The following is a 17,403-nucleotide window of genomic DNA, read 5'->3' as shown; positions in this document are numbered from 1 at the left end:
GTGCATACATATACGTATGCACAAGCACACACAAATATACACATGTTCACACACATAATATACATATACACATGCACACACAAATATACATATATACACAATATGCATATACACATATAAACGCACTAATACGCATATATATATATATATATATATATATCAAATCAAAATATTTATTTCGGTCATTGACCAGCACAGGAAATAGTGTCACATTTCCAGACAAACCTGGCATGCTTGGTACATTAAAAATATAAATATAACTACTAAAAACACAATATGGGTGAGGGAGCAGAAGGGAAGGGGAAACAAGGTAAAAACCATACAATGCCCAGATCCATCACCAAATTGCAGATTCAGGGAAGAAGATCACCGGACACACAGTTGACTTTTGGAACTAGTCATTCCCTGGCGGACTCTGCATGCTGCTGCACAGAACCTCGCAACACTGTAGGTTGTAGCTGAATTAGCATCTGCAAGTAGCAGGGAGGTATAAAATTGTCCCGAATGGCCTGGGTGCTTGTCTATGAGAGGTAAGATAAGCCTGGCACGGATATCCCTGTAGAACGGGCACTGAAGGAGCACATGTTCTATTGTTTCTACGTGACCCGAGTCACAGGGGCAGAGCCTCTCTGGGAAAGGGATCTTCCGGTAGCGGCCTTCAAGTACAGCTGATGGGAGAGCATGGCATCGGGCCAGGGTGAAAGCCCTTCGATGAATAGGAACCTCTAGGTATGTTAAATATGCCATAGGGGAGGCAAGGTATCTGCTGTCTTCACTGATAAGGAAGCTTGGAGCCGAGGCCAGATCTAGTTGGCGCTCTGTGTCTGTGATACGTTGTTTAATAAGTGCTTTGGCTTGATTGTAATCCATAGCTAGTAGTAGATCTGGAGAAAATCCCAACGAGGAGATTTTGGATGCTACCGCCTGCTTCCATGTGGATTGGAAGTCATCCTCCATGGTTAGTGGGGCAAGGCCAAGGGGTACACGGGACAGTCTGAGCCAGAGGTTAAGTATGGCCACCCACACCCTTATATATATATATATAAGGCTTGGGTAACCATGGAAAAATTTGGTTCTAAACTCGTTTTGTTTTTAGGGGGCCCTTGCGTTTCGTTTTTTTTAATAATTCCGAAATTTTCCTTTTAAAAATTTCGAAATATACGAAATTTTGTATAATTACGAATTGATTCGTTAATGTCGGACGCAATTGCACAATATGCTAAAAAAAACCTCCAAATGGGACAGGAGGAGCTTCTGAAGCTTCCCTCTCCCTCTGTTGTTGACTGTTGGTGTGATAATTTATTTTTTTATCACTGATAAAACAAACAACTATAAAACTTGCACCAGACATACGGAAATAATTACGAAACGATTACGAAACAGTTTTGAACCAATTACGAAGCAATTACAAAACAATACGAAATAAATTGGAAAAATTTGTTTCGATTTTTAATTACTCCTCACAGTAGTCCTGCATGGCTCAATATTGGATCGTAAGCTAATTTAAATACGAATTAATAACAAATTACGAAATTAACGAACAAAACCGCCCAAGCCTAGTGCATACATATACGTATGCACAAGCACACACAAATATACACATGTTCACACACATAATATACATATACACATTCACGCACAAATATACATATAAACACAATATGCATATACACATATAAACTCACTAATACACAAATACACACACATATATATGCAAACAAACATATATACACAAATATGCACACACACAAAACACATATACATAGACTGGGCCACAGCAACGTGTGGCAGGGGAAGGCTAGTAATACAATATAATAATATAACTATTATATATTATACGTGATATTATTAATAATGTTTCACTATAGTGGTATATTACAGTATAGTAATATATAACACTAATAAATAAATCAATAAATATAACTGGCTTCTCCTTAATGCTTCTTTTACAGAGGAAGGATTATACTGCACTAACCAAGTTCCTGCCCCCCAAATATGAGTATGTTCTCGCTGTTAGGATGACTCCTATCCAGTGTAAACTCTATCGGTACTACTTGGATCATTTAACAGGTAAGGTGGACATTGCGCAGTCCTTTGTGATACTTTACTTCCTTGGGTTTGTTTCTGTAGATGTCTGCTTCCTCTTTGCATTGCGCTGGGCGTTCTTTGGGGTCTTAATTTCATTTAATTTATTTAATTTTAGTTTGTTAAGTTATAATTGGTATTTATATGTTGGATTGTGTAAACTTTGTTAGCATGGATGTATTGTTGTTGTATTCGGGCATTGAATGTGTGCCTTTTCTGTTTGGAATCCACCCTGAATCCCTTTGGGGAAATAGAGCGGAATATAAATATTATTATTATTATTATTATTATTATTATTATTATTATCTGTACCCGCCAAGCGGGGAGATAGAGCGGAATATAAATAAAGTGTTTTTATTTATTTATTTATTTACACACGCCACTGAGTCCTTTTGGGGAGATAGAGCAGAATATAAATAAAGTTTTATTATTTTTATTTATTTATTTACTAGCTTGGGGACCCGGCGCTGCCCGGGTTATTAGAAAAAGTGGATAATGGAGGTTCTGTATGCCAAGTTTGGTCTTTATTGGTCATTGGATGATGGTTGCATTGTTTTCAGGAAGTGAGTGAAGGTACTTGAAGTCCCATCATCCATGGTCCCCCCTCCTCCAAACTGCAGCAGGATATAGAGTAGGTTATGGGGGCTCTGTGTGCCAAGTTTGGTTTTGATCAGTCATTGGATGCGGGTCGCAGTGGTTTCAGTAAGTGAGTAAAGGTGCTGCTGGTCCCATCATCCATGGTCCATCCCCTTAGAACTGCATTAAGATGTAGAGTGGGTCATGAGTACTCTGTGTGCCAAATTTGGATCTGGTCTGTGATTTGTAGGGGCTGCAATGTTCTGTGGGAAGTGAATTGGGTGAAGGTACTGCAAATCCCATCATTCATAGCCTATCCTGCCCTAAACAGCACCAGGTTGTAAAATGGGCCATTGGGCCTCTGTGTGCCAAGTTTGGTCCTGATCCGTCCTTGGTGTGGGCCACAGTGCTCTAAGGAAGTGAGTTAAAGAACTGCAAGTCCCATCATCCATGGTCCATCCTCCCTCAAACTGCACTAGGATGTTGAGTGGGTCTTGAGGGGGGTGTGTGCCAAGTTTAGTCTTGCTCTGTCATTGTTGGGGGCCACAAGGTGTTTTGGACTTCAACTCCAACCATTCCTGACAGCCTCAGGCCCCTTTCCTTTTCCCTCTACTACCTCAGAATGTTCTGGTGGCCAATCAGAGACCATATGCAAATATATATACACAAACACACATATATACACACAAAACGTACACAGAAAGAAGGAAGAAAGGAAGGAGAGAAGGAAGGAAATCAAGAAGGGGAGAGAAGGAAGGAAGGAGGGAAGGAGAGAAAGAAGGAAAAAACAAGGGTAGAGAAGGAAGGAAGGAAGGAAGGAGAGAAGGAGGGAAAGAAGGAGGGAAGGAGAGAAAGAAGGAAAAAATAAGGGTAGAGAAGGAAGGAAGGAAGGAGGGAAGGAGATAAAGAAGGAAAGAAAGAAGGGTAGAGAATGGAAGGAAGGAGAGAAAGGGGGAGAAAGAGGGAAGGAGAGAAGGAAAGGAAGAAAGAGAGAAGGAGGGAGAGAAAGAGGGAAAGGCAGAGTGAAGGAAATAAAGAAGGGAAGAAAGAAGGGTAGAGAAGGAGGGAAGGAGAGAAAGGGGGAGAAAGAAGGAATGAGAGAAGGAAAGAAAGAAAGAGAGAAGGAGGGAGAGAAAGGGAAAGGCAGAGGGAAGGAGATAAAGAAGGGAAGAAAGAAGGGTAGAGAAGGAAGGAAGGAGAGAAAGGGGGAGAAAGAGGGAATGAGAGAAGGAAAGAAAGAAAGAGAGAAGGAGGGAGAGAAAGAGGGAAAGACAGAGGGAAGGAGATAAAGAAGGGAAGAAAGAAGGGTAGAGAAGGAAGGAAGGAGAGAAAGGGGAAGAAAGAGGGAAAGGCAGAGGGAAGGAGATAAAGAAGGGAAGAAAGAAGGGTAGAGAAGGAAGGAAGGAGAGAAAGGGGGAGAAAGAGGGAAGGAAAGGAAGAAAGAGAGAAGGAGGGAGAGAAAGAGGGAAAGGCAGAGGGAAGGGAAGAAAGAAAGGAAGAGAAGGAAGGACGGAGAGAAGAAGGGAGAGACTGAAATAAGTGAAAGAGGGAAAGAAGGAGAGAAGGAACGAAATAGAGAAAGAAGGAGGGAAGGAAGGAAGGAAAGAGACAAGGAAGGATAGAACCAAAGAGCAAAGGAAGCAAGAAAAGAAATAGGTAGAGAAGGAAGAAGAAGGGCAAGAAAAAGAGGGAGGGAGGGAGGGAGGGAGGGAGGGAGGGAGGGAAGGAAGGAAGGAAGGAAGGAAAGAGAGAGAGAGAGAGAGAGAGAGAAACAGGGAGGGAAGGTTGGCCACAGCAACGCGTGGCGTGTACAACTAATACTGTAAATAAATAGGAAAGAGAGGGTTGTTTTGCACTGAGGCACGTGCTGCTTGGCCAAGGTGTCTCCATGTCCCTCCGCTCCTTTATTGCCAGGCGTCAGCAGCGAAGGCGGAAGGGGCAAAGCAGGAGCCAAGCTCTTCCAGGACTTCCAGATGTTGAGTCGGATCTGGACCCATCCCTGGTGCTTGCAGCTGGACTATATCAGCAAAGAGAACAAGGTAGGCCACCACTTCCTTTCTTCTTGCCTTCCTTTTCTCTGGTGAAGCTCTTCCGATGGCCAAGTCTCGAGGAGGCTACATGAATGGATAGACCTCCCTTTTGCTTGTCGTTGACGTGCTGGCTGATCCCCAAACAAGGGATGAGCTGGAGATGTCTCTGCCTTGGTCCTTTCACTATTGGCTGCCACTTCCCGGCGGATGTCAGGTGGTGCAATACCAGCTAAGCAGTGTAACTTCTCCAGTGGTGTAGGGCGCAGGCACCCCGTGATAATGCGGCATGTCTCATTCAGAGCCATATCCACTGTTTTAGCGTGGTGAGATGTGTTCCACACTCGGCATGCACACTCAGCCGCAGAGTAGCATAGCGCAAGGGCAGATGTCTTCACTGTGTCTGGTTGTGATCCCCAGGTTGTGCCAGTCAGCTTCTCTATGGTATTGTTTCTAGTGCCCACTTTTTGCTTGATATTCAGGCAGTGCTTCTTGTAGGTCAGGGGACGGTCCAGAGTGACTCCCAGGTCTTTGTGTGCGCTGCAATGCTCCAGTGGGATTCCTTCCCAGGTAATAATCCTCAGAGCTCGGGATACTTGTCTGTTCTTAAGGTGAAAGGCACATGTCTGTGTTTTAGATGGATTAGGGATCAGCTGGTTTTCCCTGTAATAGGCAGTAAGAGCACCTAGAGCTTCGGAGAGCTTCTTTTCAACCATCCCAAAGCTCCCTGCTTGAGTGGTGATGGCACGATCATCAGCATAGATGAAACTCTCCGTCCCTGTGTAAATGTTAAACATGGATGGAGCAAGCACGCTCCCCTGAAGCAGGCCATTCTTCTGTTTCTGCCATCTGCTTCTCTGGCCCTGGAACTCAACAAAGAAGCTCCTGTTTTGTAGCAGGTTTCCTATGAAGTGGGTGAGGTGGTCGTCCTTTGTGATACTATACATTTTTCTCAGGAGGAGGCGGTGGTGGTTCACAGTCTCATAAGCCGCTCACAGGTCTATGAAGACAGCTCCTGTGATCTGCTGCCTTTCAAAGCCATCTTCTATGTGCTGAGTCAGGTTCAGCTCTTGCGATGTGCAGCTTTTGCCTTTCCTGAAGCAAGGGCAGATATCTTCACTGTATCTGGTTGCGATCTCCAGGTTGTGCCAGTCCGCTTTTGTATGATATTATTTCTAGCGCTCACCTTTTGCTTGTTGTAGGGCAGAGAAGGAAGAGGAGGGCGACTTAAATGATCAAGGGTCTGGAGAACAAGCCCTATGAGGAGCGGCTTAAAGAGCTGGGCATGTTTAGCCTTCAGAAGAGAAGGCTGAGAGGAGACATGATAGCCACGTGAGGGGAAGTCCTAGGGAGGAGGGAGCAAGCTTGTTTTCTGCATCCTTGGAGACTAGGACGCAATGAAGCAATGGCTTCAGACTACAAGAAAGGACATTAGGAAGAACTTCCTGACTGTGAGAGCCGTTCAGCAGTGGAACTCTCTGCCCCAGAGTGTGGTGGAGGCTCCTTCTTTGGAGGCTTTTAAACAGAGGCTGGATGGCCATCTGTCTGGGGTGCTTTGAATGCAATTTTCCTGCTTCTTGGCAGAATGGGGTTGGGATGGATGGCCCAGGAGGTCTCCTCCAACTCTAGGATTCTATGACTCTAGAGAACGATTGCTAGATCTTGGGGATTCTGGGGCAGCTGTTGCAATGGTGATATGTTCCTGATGGTGCTGTGACTCAGACTTTTATTTATTTATAGTGTCATCAGCAACCATTGTATTACAATTCTAATAGAGCAAAACAAACACACAGATTAAAAAGGAAAAGGAAAAAAAAACCCCACAGATTTTGCAAATTTGGTATTTGGTTAAATGTCCTTCGACCAGTATCTGGCCACTTGGAGTGCCTCTGGTGTTGCTGGAAGAAGGTCCTCCCTTGTGCATGTGGCAGGGCTCAGGGTGCATTGCAGCAGGTGGTCGGTGGTTTGCTCTTCTCCACACTCGCATGCCGAGGATTCCACTTTGTGGCCCCATTTCTGAAGGTTGGCTCTGCATCTCGTGGTGCCAGAGCGCAGTCTGTTCAGCGCCTTCCAAGTCGCCCAGTCCTCTGTGTGCCCAGGGGGGAGTCTCTCATCTGGTATCACCCATGGATTGAGGTTCTGGGTTTGGGCCTGCCACTTTTGGACTCTCGCTTGCTGGGGTGTTCCAGCGAGTGTCTCTGTAGATCTAAGAAAACTATGTCTGGATTTAAGTCGTTGACATACTGATACCCAAACAGGGGATGAGCTGGAGATGTCTCTGCCTTGGTCCTTTCACTATTGGCTGCTACTTCCCGGCGGATGTCAGGTGGTGCAATACCGGCTAAGCAGTGTAATTTCTCCAGTGGTGTAGGGCGCAGTCACCCCATGATAATGCGGCATGTCTCATTCAGAGCCACATCCACTGTTTTAGCATGGTGAGATGTGTTCCACACTGGGCATGCATACTCAGCAGCAGAGTAGCATAGCGCAAGGGCAGATGTCTTCACTGTGTCTGGTTGTGATCCCCAGGTTGTGCCAGTCAGCTTCTCTATGATATTGTTTCTAGTGCCCACTTTTTGCTTGATGTTCAGGCAGTGCTTCTTGTAGGTCAGAGCATGGTCCAGAGTGACTCCCAGGTATTTGGGTGTGTTGCAATGCTCCAGTGGGATTCCTTCCCAGGTAATCCTCAGAGCTCGGGATGCTTGTCTGTTCTTAAGGTGAAAGGCGCATGTCTGTGTTTTAGATGGATTAGGGATCAGCTGGTTTTTCCTGTAATAGGCAGTAAGAGCACCTAGAGCTTCGGAAAGCTTCTGTTCTACCATCTCAAAGCTCCCTGCTTGAGCGGTGATGGCACGATCATCAGCATAGATGAAACTCTGTGTCCCTTCTGGCAGTGGCTGGTCATTTGTGTAGATGTTGAACATGGATGGAGCAAGCACGCTCCCCTGAGGCAGGCCGTTGTTCTGTGTCCGCCATCTGCTTCTCTGGCCCTGGAACTCAACAAAAAAGCTCCTGTTTTGTAGGAGGTTTCCTATGAGGCGGGTGAGGTGGTCGTCCTTTGTGATATTATACATTTTTCTCAGGAGGAGGCGGTGGTTCACAGTCTCATAAGCCTGTGATCTGCTGCCTTTCAAAGCCATCTTCTATGTGCTGGTTCAGCTCATAGGTTCAGCTCATGCAATGTGCAGCTTTTGCCTTTCCTGAAGCAAGGGCAAATGTCTTCACTGTATCTGGTTGTGATCTCCAGGTTGTGCCAGTCCGCTTTTGTATGATATTATTTCTAGCGCTCACCTTTTGCTTGTTGTAGGGCAGAGAAGGAAGAGGAGGGCGACTTAAATGATCAAGGGTCTGGAGAACAAGTCCTATGAGGAGCGGCTTAAAGCGCTGGGCATGTTTAGCCTTCAGAAGAGTAGGCTGAGAGGAGATATGATAGCCACGTGAGGGGAAATCCTAGTGAGGAGGGAGCAAGCTTGTTTTCTGCATCCCTGGAGACTAGGACGCAATGAAGCAATGGCTTCAGACTACAAGAAAGGACATTAGGAAGAACTTCCTGACTGCGAGAGCCATTCAGCAGTGGAACTCTCTGCCCCAGTGTGGTGGAGGCTCCTTCTTTGGAGGCTTTTAAACAGAGGCTGGATGGCCATCTGTCTGGGGTGCTTTGAATGCAATATTCCTGCTTCTTGGCAGAATGGGGTTGGACTGGATGGCCCAGGAGGTCTCCTCCAACTCTAGGATTCTATGACTCTAGAGAACGATTGCTAGATCTTGGGGATTCTGGGGCAGCTGTTGCAATGGTGATATGTTCCTGATGGTGCTGTGACTCAGATTGTTAAAAGCCTCTCATCAAACCAGTTGTTATTTGGTTTTCCAGGGCTACTTTGATGAAGACAGTCTCGATGAATTCATAACATCCGATTCCGAGGAGTCCTCAGTGAGCTTAAGCTCAGATGAATGTGCTAAGTAAGTGGAATTGTAATAGTGGTGGTGCTCATTGCGATGACTGCAATAATTATGGTATCTCTCATAACAGTTGGTACATGCTATGCCTACAGGAAGAAAAAAAACAAAGGCAAAAAGTCCAAGAAAGACAGTAGCTCCAGCGAAAGTGGCAGCGATAACGACGTGGAAGTGATTAAGGTCTGGAACTCTAGGTCTCGCGGAGGCGGGGAAGGGAACGCAGAAGAGCCCCCAAAGAATCCTCCGCCCGCCCCCAAGGCAGAGGAAGGTAATAAGCATGGCTTATGTAAATCTTGAAAGCTCAGCCAAGGAAGCCATCTTGTATTGGAAATTCCGTAACCGAATAGAAATCACTGCACCATAACCTTATTGAAAAAGTAAAAATGCTAATCAAGGTGATTAATTGCAACATTCACACTTATTTATTATTATTATTATTATTATTTACAGCTTTTCTATTCCGCCCTTCTCACCCCGCAGGGGACTCCGGGCGGATTACAGTGTACACATGTATGGCAAACATTCAATGCCAATTTTTGACATACAAACATATACAGACATAGACGGAGGCTATTTAATTTTTTCTGGCCGCCAGGGAGCTGTTGCTTTCATCGTCCATCCGCAACGCTGATGAAGCATTTCCGTTTTCCTCGCATGCTTCCCTGCTGGAATGCTTTGCTGGAGTCTTCTTTATGGCCTCATAAATCAGTTAATTTAGCCTCCCCACACTTTAAGGTGGTACCTAATTTTTCTACTTGACAGATGCAACTGACTTTCGGGTTGCAAAGGTCGACAACAGGCTACACACAATTGGTTGGAAACCTACTCCAACCCGGGCTGGCTTCGAACTCATGACCAGTAAATAATACAGTATTTATTTATTTGTCGTGTCAGAGCAACCAGTCCATTATATTACATTTCTAACAGAACAAAGCAAACAAACAGACAAATACAAAACTTGTGAGTTTGGTAGTTGATTAAGAGTCCTTTGTTGACCAGTATCTGGCCCCTTGGAGTGCCTCTGGTGTTGCCGCAAGAAGGTCCTTCCTTGTGCATGTGGCAGGGCTCAGGTTGCATTGCAGCAGGTGGTCAGTGGTTTGCTCTTCTCCACACTCGCATGTCGTGGATTCCACTTTGTGGCCCCATTTCTGAAGGTTGGCTCTGCATCTCGTGGTGCCAGAACGCAGTCTGTTCAGCACCTTCCAAGTTGCCCAGTTTTCTGTGTGCCCAGGAGGGAGTCTCTCATTTGGTATCAGCCATTGGTTGAGGTTCTAGGTTAGAGCCTCCCACTTTTGGACTTGACTTGCTGGGGTGTTCCAGCGAGTGTCTCTGTAGATCTTAGAAAACTATTTCTAGATTTAAGTGGTTGACGTGCTGGCTGATACCCAAACAGGGGATGAGCTGGAGATGTCTCTGCCTTGGTCCTTTCACTATTGGCTGCTACTTCCCGGCAGATGTCAGGTGGTGCAATACCGGCTAAGCAGTGTAATTTCTCCAGTGGTGTAGGGCGCAGACACCCCGTGATAACGCAGCATGTCTCATTCAGAGCCACATCCACTGTGTTAGCTGTCAGAGTGGTTATAGTTATTTTATATGTATGTATGTTTTCAATGTGTTTGTATTAGTATTATAATGTATTACAATGTATTAGTTTGCATTTCAAAGATGGATTCAGCTGAGTGTTAGAATTGTTATTAAGAGGCAGAGAGAGAAAGAACCTTGAGACAGAGATAACAGAAATTCCTTTGCCCAGGGAAGAAAAAAGGAGTTACCCAGCTTGAAGGACAGAATGTTTATCTTTTGCCTGTATGTTTTGTGCTGTGTCCGTCGCCATCTTTTTGTGTTCCAAAATGTAGTTCCTATGTAGTAGATGCTTTAGTAAAGCTCTCTTAGAAGAATGCTGCCTGAGATTGTTTATTTTTGAAACTACACGCCTGTTGCGCCAGACTGGAGAGTCTGAACTCTGACATTGGTTATGGGCCCGGATTATGCCCAGAATTACGCCCTGATGACCAGATCTATGGATGATAAGAGTACCAAGGAGCAGACCTGTAAGCATGCTGCCGGAGCCCTGAATTGCAACCCAGTTGACAGAAGAGGGAACTGAAACAGCCTGACGGAGCAAAAGAGAGATTTTGCCGTGGCTATTCAGTGTGAGTTGATGACAAAGATTACAGCCCTGCGGTGAGTAACGCGGCTGAGTTTTGAGAGAAGATACGCAGCGGGGCGCGCTGGGCCAATTGAGTGATTAAGAAGGTGATTGATGTTGGAATCTGCCAAGCCATAAAACTGCCAGAAGCTGTTTTTCTTACAGCTGGGATTAAATCCGGGATTCCGGAGGTTACAAAATGGCTTTTTCAAAGTTCCAACTAACTTATGAGAATGACGGATGGAGTGATGGATGTGATGAATCGTTGGTGAGATGTGCAGACCGTCATCGGTGTTATTTTTGCAACAAACGAGGACATTACAAAAGAGATTGCAAAGAGAGGAAGTTTCAACTCAGTGGAACGGCCTGTGGGAGATATGGAGCCGAGACCAGTTGCTGTGAGGATGAACAGAGAAGCAGCAGCAGAAAGATAAATTCTTGTGTGGTGTCAGCTGCAGCCAGAGAAGCGGAGCTTTCCAAAGAATTTGCCCAGGCTGGCCGGAGGTGTTTCAACTGCAATAAAATTGGACATTATGCTCGGAATTGTGTGGAGAGAAGGTACCAGTCCAGAGGGGGCCGTGTCCCTGGAGTTAGAGTGAAGAAAAGCTGCGGAAACAGAGGGGGCTATTATGGGAGAAATAGCTCAAGTCAAGCCGAAGAAGCGCGGATCATGGTTGCTGCTGTAGGAGAACTGGATGGCATCAAAAGAGACAGATGGGTACTAGATTCGGGTGCGACGCATCATATTTCGAATTCTCTACGTAATTTTAATTGCACCCAATATACCCAGGGGAGTATGGTAACAATGGCTGATGGGTCTTATCTCATGTTTGAAAAGTTTGGTACTTGTTATATCCCTTGTCTTAATGTTTGTTGGGAGAAAGTATTGTATGTACCAGAAATGAGAACTAATCTGTTAAGTGTAGCAACTTTGACTGAACATAATTATCAAGTAAAGTTCAAGGGAATTTATTGTTATATTTTTGACCCCAAGGGTGCCTTGATTGCCAAGGGTGTGAAGAAAGATAAAATGTACTTAATGTTTGAGAAATTGAATCAGACAGAGAGCAATGAGAATGTACAAGTGCAATGTGTTAAAAATGAGATTCAACATGACAGGTGCATACATTTACTCCATAGGATTATGGGGCATGCTGATATGGAAGTCTTGAAGAAAACTTTAAATTTGTGTCCAGAATATGAGCTTGAAAAATGTTATTTTGATTTAAAATGTGCAATCTGCAGTGAGGTAAAAAGACAACCAATTAAGTGTTACAAGAAGTCCAAAATTAGAGCTGAGAGACTTTTCCAAATAGGACACATTAGTATTGCAGGACCTTACCAACAAAGTGGTGCAAATTCTAGATTTACTATGTTGATAGTGGAGAGATTATCTAAATTTTCTTTTGTATATTTCTTGAAAGATTTGTCAGAGGCCACTGAGAAGCTCGGAAATTGGTTAAAAATGGTTGAGAATGTTTTCGATGTACAACTGGAGACGCTGTATATTGATAAAGGAGCTGAAGTGTGTAAAGATGAGTTAAAACAGTTTGTGAAGTCAGAAGGAATTGAAGTCATTGAAATGAGTCAGTTTAAGAATGAGGAAGGAATTGCAGATAAAAGAATGGAGTATATAAATGAAATGAAAACATGTATTTTCAAAGACTCGAAGATTGAGAATGTTTACTGGCCAGAAGCAATTCACACAGCTAATTATATAATGAATCGTTTATGGGATCAGGTGTTGGATGATATTCCTTTTCGTAAGTTGTATGGCTATGCACCAAGTTTCAGACACATGAGAATCTTTGGACACTGTGCAAATGTGTTATTATCTGTGAATGAGAGAAACAAACGCAACCGTTATCGTGAGATGTTTTTCATAGGCTATTATAAAAATTATCTAAAATTTTTGAGTTCACCACAAACAGTCAAGTTAGCTAGAGTGGCATATTTTCAAAGATTGAGAGACTGGGAAGACATACACACTAACAAAGAGAATTTACATGGTTTACCCACAAAGAGAGAGGAGAATAGAGTTGCACCAGATGTACAGGTTGAGCAGAAGCAGAAACAAGAGGTAAAGATTGAGCCAGATACACGTAGAAAGGAAAGGAGTGTTGCCACAGGCACAGAAGTGAAAAAGAGACATGAGTCAGGAACACACACACAGACAAAGAGTGAGAAAATAGCTAAGCAATATGCAGAAGTGATGCAGAGGGTGCAAGAGTTGGCAGAAAGAGGTACACATTCAAAGGAAAGAGAAGCCACATACAAGTCAGAAGCAGAATCACCAAAAAGTAGAGGAGAAATGACAAAAACACCTGAAAGAAAAAGTTTGCAAGTTAAACAGGAACCTGAAGAGCCAATAGTTACAAAGCAAATTAGTGTCATGAATGAGAGAGATGCAGTGAAATACATGCAATACCATAATTCAGCCACTGGGGGCGTAGATACAGTTGCAGTAGGTAAAGACTACACCAGCTGGGATGATAGTGAGTTCTAGAACCAGCAAGTACCAGAATGTTTTGAAATGAAATGAGTTTGTTATGAATTGGTTTAGATTGTCAAAAATGTAATAGTGCAAGATGTTTGAAATTGTGTTCAACTAAAAAAGCGTAGGTGCCTTTGCAAAAATGCAATGTGTTTTATGTTCTTTGTAGTTTTGCTATGTGTATTGCTAAGATTTTTTATAATGCATTTATTTCCCCTGTATTATTGTATTGAGACTAAGAAGTCATATCATGTGGTGTAAAGTTATAGAGTGTAAAAGGTTACAATTATTATGAAATGATTATTAAAGGTAATGGTTATTAAAGCATTAAAGTAACGAAGAATAGTAGTTATATTGAAGATATGATGTATTAAGTAGCTATGATGTACTTTAAGAAGAAATGTAAGAATGATATGTATTAAGAGAATGATATGCAATAAGAAGTAATGAAGAAGAGTAATTGTGTGTATTGAAGAGATTATAGAATCACAAAGAGACATTATGAAATGAAGAGCAGTAATGATATAGAGTTGATATGTAAAAGAAATGCAGAATTGTATGGGGACATGATTGTATGTACCAAGACATTATAAGTTTGCAGAAATGTGTTATGTAATGAAAAGAAGTTACTGTGTGTAGAAAAGTTACAATGAAGCAAAGCAGAGTAATATGGAAGAAGTCTTATATGTGTTTAAGATGTAACAGAAACAAACAAAGATATGATTGTATGTAATAGAAATGTTATTAGATTGCTAAGAGAAGTTAAGAGAAACAAATGTTTGATGAAGTTATTGCAGAAGTTAAAATAGTAGACAGATGTGTAAGAGTGAAGAGTAAAGTTAAAGAATAAGAATAAGTGAATATTGAAGTTGAGAGTCAAGAGTCAAGAAGTTACTATTATGCAAACCACATGGATGTATGTAAGAGAGGAATTGTAACACATTGAAAAAGAGGGGGAATTGTCAGAGTGGTTATAGTTATTTTATATGTATGTATGTTTTCAATGTGTTTGTATTAGTATTATAATGTATTACAATGTATTAGTTTGCATTTCAAAGATGGATTCAGCTGAGTGTTAGAATTGTTATTAAGAGGCAGAGAGAGAAAGAACCTTGAGACAGAGATAACAGAAATTCCTTTGCCCAGGGAAGAAAAAAGGAGTTACCCAGCTTGAAGGACAGAATGTTTATCTTTTGCCTGTATGTTTTGTGCTGTGTCCGTCGCCATCTTTTTGTGTTCCAAAATGTAGTTCCTATGTAGTAGATACTTTAGTAAAGCTCTCTTAGAAGAATGCTGCCTGAGATTGTTTATTTTTGAAACTACACGCCTGTTGCGCCAGACTGGAGAGTCTGAACTCTGACATTAGCGTGGTGAGATGTGTTCCACACTGGGCATGCAAACTCAGCAGCAGAGTAGCATAGCGCAAGGGCAGATGTCTTCACTGTGTCTGGTTGTGATCCCCAGGTTGTGCCAGTCAGCTTCTCTATGATATTGTTTCTAGTGCCCACTTTTTGCTCGATATTCAGGCAGTGCTTCTTGTAGGTCAGAGCACAGTCCAAAGTGACTCTCAGGTATTTGGGTGCGCTGCAATGCTCCAGTGGGATTCCTTCCCAGGTGATCCTCAGAGCTCGGGATGCTTGTCTGTTCTTAAGGTGAAAGGCACATGTCTGTGTTTTAGATGGATTAGGGATCAGCTGGTTTTCCCTGTCATAGGCAGTAAGGGCACCTAGAGCTTTGGAGAGTTTCTGTTCTACCGTCTCAAAGCTCCCTGCTTGAGCAGTGATGGCACGATCATCAGCATAGATTGAACTCTCTGTCCCTTCTGGCAGTGGCTGGTCATTTGTGTAGATGTTGAACATACAGTAAATAATACAGTAAATAGTACAGTAAATACAGTAAACAATACATTCTGATTAAATTGGTTTTCTCCCTCCCTCCCTCTCTCTCTCTTTTAAACACTTTCTTTAGGCAAAGCCACTCCATCTTCCAACCCAGGGAGCCCCGCGCCGGATTGGTACAAGGATTTTGTGACGGAGGCGGATGCGGAGGTGCTGGAGCATTCTGGGAAGATGGTGCTGCTCTTTGAAATCCTCCGCATGGCAGAGGAGCTTGGGGACAAAGTGTAAGCCCTTCTTTTCCCGTCAGGAAAGGCCCCAAAGCCACCCAGATGCGTAATGTGTCGCTTGCTTTGATAAACTGGTTCAGGCTTATGGTCTTATTGGTCAGTTTCAACATGTGGCAGGTCTATGGTAGAGTTACAAGCTGTGGATGGAGCGTGTCTGGACTTCAGGAAGGCCTTCTTTGACAAGGTCCCCCACGATCTTCTGGCAAGGAAACTAGTCCAATGGGGGCGAGGCAAAACTACGGTGAGGTGGATCTGTAATTGGTTAAATGGACGAACCCAGAGGGTGATTCTCCCCAAGGCTTCCTCTTCATCCTGGAAAGAAGTGACGAGTGGAGTGCCATCCGCAGGGTTCCCCCCTGGGCCCGGTCCTGTTCAGGATCTTCATTAATGACTTAGATGAAGGGCTAGAAGGCAGGATCATCAAGTTTGCAGATGACACCAAATTGGGAGGGAGAGCCAATACTCCAGAGGACAGGAGCAGGATTCAAAACGATTTTGACAGGTTAGAGACATGGGCCAAAACTAACAAAGTGAAGTTCAACAGGGACAAATGCAAGAGACTCTACTTTGGCAGAAAAAACGAAATGCAAACATACAGAATGGGGGACAATGCCTGGCTTGAGAGCAGGACGTGTTTGGGTATCAGCCAGCACGTCAACCTCTTTCACAGAAACTGAACAAAGGGGAGAGGAGGCGGAGTAGCCTTATATGTCAAAAACTGTTATGCTGCAGAAGAGATGCAAGAGAACAATGCAGGAAACCAGCTTGAAAGCATCTGGATAAGAATCAAGGGAACTGGGACTCAAAAAGATCTTGGAGTCCTCGTGGACAACAAGTTAAAAGGAATGTGATGTGGCGGCAAAAAAAGCCAATGGGATGTTGGCCTGCATCAAGAGGAGCCTAGTGTCTAGATCTAGGGAAGTCATGCTCCCCATGCTCTATTCTGCTTTGGTTAGACCACACCTGGAATATTGTGTCCAATTCTGGGCACCACAATTCAAGAGAGATATTGACAAGCTGGAATGTGTCCAGAGGAGGGCGACTAAAATGATCAAGGGTCTGGAGAACAAGCCCTGTGAGGAGCGGCTTAAGGAGCTGGGCATGTTTAGCCTGAAGAAGAGAAGGCTGAGAGGAGATGTGATAAATATGTGAGATGAAGCCACAGGGAGGAAGGGAGCAAGCTTGTTTTCTGCTTCCTTGGAGACTAGGATGTGGAACAATGGCTTCAAACTACAAGAGAGGAGATTCCATCTGAACACGAGAAAGAACTTCCTGACTGTGAGAGCCGTTCAGCAGTGGAATTCTCTGCCCCGGATTGTGGTGGAGGCTCCTTCTTTGGAGGCTTTGAAACAGAGGCTGGATGGCCATCTGTGAAGGGTGATTTGAATGCAATATTCCTGCTTCTTGGCAGAATGGGGTTGGACTGGATGGCCCATGAGGTCTCTTCCAACTCTAGGATTCTATGATCGGGAGGCCTCCAAGTCCCCGTTTCCCTCTGTTGAGCCTGTCCTCCTCTGACACCGCTTTCCTTTTCCTCTCCCTTCCAGTTTAGTCTTCAGCCAGTCCCTCATTTCCCTGGACCTGATTGAGGACTTCCTGGAGCTCGCCAATCAGGACAAAGAAGAAGGCAAACCTGTAATATATAAAGGTCAGCATAGCTTTGGAGACCTTGAGGTCTTTCCTCCCTGCCTTTTCCACTCACTCACTTTAATGATGTTTATAAATCGGGTTTCAGGGTTTAATACCTTTGACATTTCGTTCTATTTCCATGTTTACATGTTTTTCAGGTTCTAAATTGTATCGTAATATTAAATTGTAATATTGATAATGATATTATAATGAAATACAAATAATATAATATAATAATTATATATTACATGTAATAGTACGAATAATATTGCAGTATAGTGATATACTACGATATAGTAATATATTAATACTCATACTGTGCTATGCTAATAATACTGTATATACAACATAATTGTATATT

At 43.5% G+C, this 17,403-nt stretch overlaps 1 protein-coding gene across 1 annotated transcript in view; it reads left to right on the top strand.

The window, feature by feature from the left end:
- Positions 1-17,403, top strand: part of ATRX (ATRX chromatin remodeler) — a 126,437-nt gene that overhangs the window by 85,989 nt on the left and 23,045 nt on the right. The window contains exons 22-27 of the mRNA XM_067471684.1: positions 1,953-2,070; positions 4,576-4,700; positions 8,560-8,648; positions 8,741-8,913; positions 15,257-15,410; positions 16,961-17,061. Coding sequence (XP_067327785.1) covers positions 1,953-2,070; positions 4,576-4,700; positions 8,560-8,648; positions 8,741-8,913; positions 15,257-15,410; positions 16,961-17,061 — 760 coding nt within the window. The remainder of the gene's footprint in view (positions 1-1,952; positions 2,071-4,575; positions 4,701-8,559; positions 8,649-8,740; positions 8,914-15,256; positions 15,411-16,960; positions 17,062-17,403) is intronic.

Source organism: Anolis sagrei, chromosome 10 (assembly GCF_037176765.1).
Source record: "Anolis sagrei isolate rAnoSag1 chromosome 10, rAnoSag1.mat, whole genome shotgun sequence".
Classification (NCBI taxonomy): Eukaryota; Metazoa; Chordata; class Lepidosauria; order Squamata; family Dactyloidae; genus Anolis; species Anolis sagrei.
This window is presented reverse-complemented; position numbering and strand designations above follow the sequence as displayed.